The 6,415-nt window shown below is 38.4% G+C and overlaps 1 protein-coding gene across 1 annotated transcript in view; it reads right to left on the bottom strand.

The window, feature by feature from the left end:
- Window positions 1-509: 509 nt before the first annotated feature.
- SERPINB5 (serpin family B member 5) overlaps window positions 510-6,415 on the bottom strand; it is a 14,429-nt gene continuing 8,523 nt past the window's right edge. The window contains exons 2-3 of the mRNA XM_044682274.1: window positions 2,983-3,150; window positions 510-902 (exon numbers count right to left, since the gene is read on the bottom strand). Coding sequence (XP_044538209.1) covers window positions 510-902; window positions 2,983-3,150 — 561 coding nt within the window. The remainder of the gene's footprint in view (window positions 903-2,982; window positions 3,151-6,415) is intronic.

The following is a 6,415-nucleotide window of genomic DNA, read 5'->3' as shown; positions in this document are numbered from 1 at the left end:
CCAAGCGAAAAATTCTGTCCAAATCCCAATTTGGTATGGCTTCTGAAGTCTGCCACAGACCCCTGTATTCCCAGCCCAGCCAATCCTTGCACTGCCCTCTAGACTGACTTCAGTCACATACCTAATCTTTCACTCCATCTAAACCTGCACCTAGGGCTAGCCTTACCAGAATTTGCTACATCCGAATGACCAAAGGCAGAAGCTCATCCTCTGGAGATGTTTGAGAGTAGTCCCCAAACAAGCAATTACCAAATAAATATTTATATCTGCATAATAATTGTTTTTGCTAAAAAAAATTCACATTTTTCTCTTTTTTTGAGAAAGGAGTGAAATAAAAAATAACTTTCAAAAGAGGGCTATCCTATGTGATATCTGCATATGAAAAGTATTTATTGCTCCCTAATCCAAAAATATTAATAACATACCATAATTAGAAAGTAATTCTGTGGGTACAAAGTTTATAGAAACCTGCACCTATAGAAAAGTCAGATGGTTAACTAGAGACTATGTTAAGGAGAAGAGTATTTTCCAAAGAAAATGATATTGCGTGTTTTGTTGTGTCTGATGATATAAATAAATGGGTGGTCAGCAATGAATTCATCTTTATGTTGCAGGATTCGAGATCCTGGCACCTCTATAGAATCCCCACCATCTTCTGTTATTTCCAAACGGGTTCTGTGGATAACGTTAGACAGAGCCACTCCCTTAGTCTCTGACAGCCCTGAAAAATCACTTGTACTTTCGTCAAAGACATTTTTCATTCCAAGGCTCTCCAGAACTGTTTTAGGGTCGACAATTTTTTCCACCTTAAATTTGGGAATTGAAAGTTTCACTTTGGTGCTGGCCATTGTACTGGGGTTGGTCCACTCCTGCAGAGTCTCAGGGCTGAGTTCTTTTTCAATCTGAAAGGAGAACAAAAGAAGCAAAGCTTAGTTTATTTCCAAAGGGAATAAAAGAAAAAAATCCCTCTTTACCTCAACTCCAAATATGCAAATGACAATCAATCCACAAGCATTTATTAAGTGTCTACTATGTTCCAGAAACTGGGCAAGATGCTGGGGAAACAAAAATAAAAAACAACACCATCCCTACCCTCATGGAGCTTACAGTCAACCAACAGAAATGACAAACACATGTCTAAGTAGATACAAAAAATATATACAAGACAAATACAAGGTGATAGGGGCTGAAGGGAAGGGCAGAGAGGAGACACTAGAAACTAGCAGAATCAAGAAAAGCCTCCTCTTAGGAGACAGAAGCTGAGCTGAGCTCTGAAGGAAATTAGGAATTCTAAGAGACAGAAGGAAGAAGGAGCCACATTCCAGGCACAGTGAATAGACTGTGCAAAATCACAGAGAGGAAAAACAGAATGGCATGCATGAGGTTCAGAGAGTAAGTCCAACTGGCCGATCCAAGAGCTTTTATGTGAGGAGGGGGATAAGCTACTTGGAACCTAATTTACAATTACTCTTGATAAATCTCAAAGAATAGGATTCATTCTACTCAATAGTTTTTTTTCCCTCAAAATTGAGCTTTCATTAGGAAACTCCATCCCTACCTCCCACTGAGGCAGCAAAGAGCAGATGTGAGTTCAAATTTGATCTCAAACACATACTAGCTATGTGACCTTGGATAAGTCACTGAATGTTTATCTCCGTTTCCTCATCTATAAAATGGGGATAGTAATAGCACTACTTCCCAGGGTTTCTATGAGGATCAAATGAGATAATAATAATAATAACAATAATAATAATGATGGCAGAGTATCTGTACATATTATACACTATATAAATGTCAGCAATTCTTATTGTCATTGACAGCACCCCTTTCCAAGGATGTCATCTTATAATGATCTTTCATATGTAAAATGCTATTCTTACATACGTAAGTTTGTACTGAATTAAGCAAAAGGCAGGAGAAATGGACTGCAGATTAACCCAATAATACTAAATGCCATGCTAGGAGCACTGTCATCAGGGGAATAAAGAGACCAGTAAATCCAAGAGAGAAGAAAAGACAGAATCAGTGATTAAGCTGATGGAGTGATGGGAGAGAGGAGGGCCAGGCTAGACTTAAGGGTTGGGTATCAGATCTACTGGAAAATTAGCAGGGCTAGAGGAACTAACAAGAGTCTTCTTCCTTGGAGACCAAACCTTCTAGGGAATGGCATTGGCTTGGATTTGGGATGGAAGTTCAGTGGAAACATGAAAAGAACACAGGTTTCTCCGATCACTAAGAGGAAAAGGTTCTAGAAACATATTGGACTTGGGTATTTAGGGTAATTAGACAGAGATATTCAGAACTTCCCCCCCACACACACTGGACTCATGATATCACTTTTTGGTTGGACTCATGATACCACTTATATAGGAAATTCCAGATGAGGAAACCTATGTATAGTCTTAGAGTCTGAGAGAGCTGCCTGAGGGATATGGAGATCAATGACTTGCCTAGGGTCCTACAGTCCAAATATATGATCAGCAGAACTTGAACCTAAGTCTTCCTGAGTCCAGTCTTGGTTCTCTAACCACTATGCAACCTCCTTGCTACCCATCATAATCACAGAGAGGAAAAACAGAATGGCACATGTGAGGGTCAGAGAGTAGGTCCATCTGGCGGAACCTGATTTAAAAATACTCTTGATAAACCTCAAAGAATACAATTCATTCCACCCAATAATTTTTTCCCTCTGTGTTTCATTTTTATTGAGTAATGCTCCCATCACTCAAAATAGAGCTTTCACAAGAAAACTCTATCCCCACCTCCCATTGAGGCAGCCAAGCACAGTAACTCTATGCCTACAGTCAAAGAGACGTGAGTTGAAATCTGATCTCAGACATCTACTAACTAGGAACCTAGATTTTATCAGATCCTCAAATGGTGGAGTTTACATTTTTCTATTTTATTTATTTCTATTTCACTATTTACTATTTTCTCTGCTACAAGGGAGTGTTATGCTAAAGCATCACCTAGTTTCCTTACCTTTTCCAATCCAGTTGAATCATCCTCCACATCTTTTGGTAGTATAATGAGCATGCTCAGGTGCTTATTTTGAAAGGGAAGTTCTATGGTCTTGCAGTTTATATCTTTAATGTTGCCCATACAAAATGTAGCTTCTATATTCATCATCTGCACTGGTTTGGTCTCTGTCTGTAAAATACAGGAGACATAGAGGTATCTACCATGACCATTTAGGCAGTAAGAAAAGACAACATGTGTGCGCAACTTAATTTGCTTTTATCAGAGACAGAGGACTTAGAAAACAACATCTAATCTACCTATTTCCAAATAAGGCCACTTCCCCAAAGTTCCATAGAACAGTTACACCCTCATTTGGTATGGCATTCCAGGGTTTCACAATAACCTGTCTTTGGCTAGACAGAGAAATTATTAACACTAGTCTTGGAACCATTCATATTTTTACAAATAAAATAGGTCCTGCTGGGTTAGTGCCTAAAGTCCCCTTAGAAATTATAGTCTAGTCCAGGGATTTGGGGCCTTCTTTATATCATGTACACCTTTTTCAAACTAGTGAAAATTTCAAAATAAATTTTTAAATGCATAAGATACAGGGAAATTAATTGTAGTTAAGTAGTTATCAAAATGTTTTTTTAATTAGTTCAAAGACCACAGTTTAATAACTCCTGCATTAGTTCAAATTTTATTTTACAGACTCAGAAAATGAAGTCCACAAAAAGTATGTTACTTGTCCAAGATCACACAACTAGCCAGTGACGGGATTAAAATTCTGGTCTCTTGACTCCTGGGCCATTTACTACTCTTTCTCTCTTTTAATACTATGCTCTCTTCCCTTTCATAATTCCCGATGAAGCTCATTTCAATGCCAATGATAATGCAAAATTTCATGTCCTTTTAAATAATTACTCTATAGGGGTAGCTAGGTGGCCCAGTGGCTAGAGAACCAGGTTTGGAAATGGGAGGTCCCAGGTTCAAATTTGGCATCAGATACTTCCTAGCTATGTGACCTTGGGCAAGTCATTTAACTCCAATTGCCTAGCTCTTACTGCTCCTCTGCCTTGAACCAATACTTAGTAACAATTCTAAGACACAAAGTAAGAGTTTTGACTAGCTATTCTATAAAAGAAACTTTCATGTAGAGTAGAGTTGATTGACTCTATTGTATTCATATTGATTGTATTCCTTCTGGGAACAACAGAATAAAGTTGACCCTGGGTAATCATGTCAATAGCTCACTTATGTTTGCCCATCTGCTTCCTTTTTTTAGTATTCCCTGGGCTATGCCTTTGCCACATGGTGTAGCAGAAAAGAATCTTACATTAGGAACCAAAAGACCCAGGTTCTAGTTTCAGCACTGCCATTAGCTTATAAACTAGATGTATGAATTGGGTAAATCACTCAAACTTCTACGGACCTCACTTTTCTTCCTCTGTAAAATATGGATGAAATGGTCTCTGAGGCACCTTCCAGTTCTACTATCCTTTAACTTATGGAAAGTGCACTGTTTCCATACTCCTACACACACATCAAGAATGACTTGTCTTAAGTTTATCTCTCTTGTTAATCAATGATCATTTAATTCATACCATGGAATAAAGAATTGGCAATTCAATGAGTCACTCTTCCCAGTGAGGCATTGCCTTTCCAAAGGTTCTACAGTTTTCTGGTAAAAAAAAAAACAACTCAATAGCCACGCTAAGTTATCAGGGAAAATAGTCACAAGCAATCTTCAGTTCCCTGGAAGGCAGCCACCTCTTCACTTACTTATATTGACCAGAAACCTCTATCTCCAGGATGGCTAAAGTAAATGACCAGCTTCTTTTCCTGGATTCACTCTAGTTTAAATGGGCCAGGGATTAGACTCCAGTTTTTAAGTCTCTTATCTAGTTAAATAATTGACAGGCCCTAAATTTAGATGAAGTTGTGGTTTCCCAAAAAGCTTCATTTATTTCATATGCCAGCACCGAATTTGGGTCACCTTTGTAGAAATAGCCAGATGTACTAAACTACTCATAAATAGCTTCAAAAATTTAGGGCAAGCCTTGAAGGAAATGGCATAAGATGTGAGAAAAGCTTTAATAATGTGGCTCAAAAGTGCAAGAACTGACAGAAATCCAAGCAATCACAAGAAAGTAATGGCTTCTGCTGTCCTCAGGAAGAAAGTGTCACCACAGAATCTTCTAGGGACATTTTATTGCCCTATTAAGGGAAACAGAGAAAGATCACTGACATTCTAGTCCCTTATTAATTCTGTTCACAGCATCAGGTTATCAGGCCTGGGTACAGCTTGAACAAGCTTTAAAATTTAATAAATGAGAAAGCTGGAGTGCTAAGGTTTTTCCCCATCTCAAAGAGCATTCATTCACAGTTTTGACAATTCAAAACTGGAAAGCCTATGGAGATTTCAGGGGAAAAAGTCAAGGATGCTCTGACCTCCCCTTCTCCTCTACCCTCGCCTCACCCTTATAATCTAATTACAATTTGCTTCATTAGGGTAATGACTCACACTCACAATCCTATTACCGGACACCATTTAGTGACAGGTTTGGAATTTCTTTGCAGAAGTGTTTCTAGTAAACTCCTTAGATGAGGGTCAATACAATATGACAAAAATGGAAAATTATAAATGTTGGAGTGGAAATCAGAAAATTGGAGCACTAACACTCTCTTGGTGGAGTTGTGACCTGATCCAACTATTTTGGAGGACAATTTGGAACTATTCCCAAAGGGCTCTAAAAACTATATAACCTTTGATCCAGCAGTACCACTGCTAGTTCTGTATCCCAAAGCGATTTTCTTTTAAAAGCAAGGGACCTATTTGTTCCCCCTGCTAATTATATATAAAAACCATTTCTGGCATTTTCCCAAGAATATTGAGTCTTGAATTCTTTCCCTTCCTCCCCCACACTTTCCTTGAGATGGTAAGCAATCTCATATAGATTTTACATTTGCAATCATGTAAAACAAAAAGGACCTATTTGCACAAAAATACTTATTGCCTCTCTTTTTATATCAACAAAGAATTGGAAATGAGGTGTTGTCCATCAATTGTGGAATAGCTGAGCAAGTTATGGTAGGTGATTATGATGGAATACTGTTGTGCTATGAGAAATGATGAGCAGGATGATTTTGGAAAAATCTGGAAAGATCTTCATGAACTGCTACAAGGTGAGGTGAGAGGACCAGATAAACATTGTGCACAGTGATAGCAATATTTTTTGTTGAACAACTGTGAATGGCCTAGTTATTTTCAGCAAAGCAGTGATCCAAGACAATCCCAAAGACTGGGGATGAAAGCTGATATACGTCCTCTGAGAAAGAACTGATGGAGTCTGAATACAGGCTGAAGCATACTAAATTCCCTTCCTTCCTTCTTCCTTCCTTCCTTCCTTCCTTCCTTCCTTCCTTCCTTCCTTCCTCCCTTCCTCCCTCCCTT

The sequence above is a fragment of the Gracilinanus agilis genome, chromosome 1 (assembly GCF_016433145.1).
Source record: "Gracilinanus agilis isolate LMUSP501 chromosome 1, AgileGrace, whole genome shotgun sequence".
NCBI lineage: Eukaryota > Metazoa > Chordata > Mammalia > Didelphimorphia > Didelphidae > Gracilinanus > Gracilinanus agilis.
This window is presented reverse-complemented; position numbering and strand designations above follow the sequence as displayed.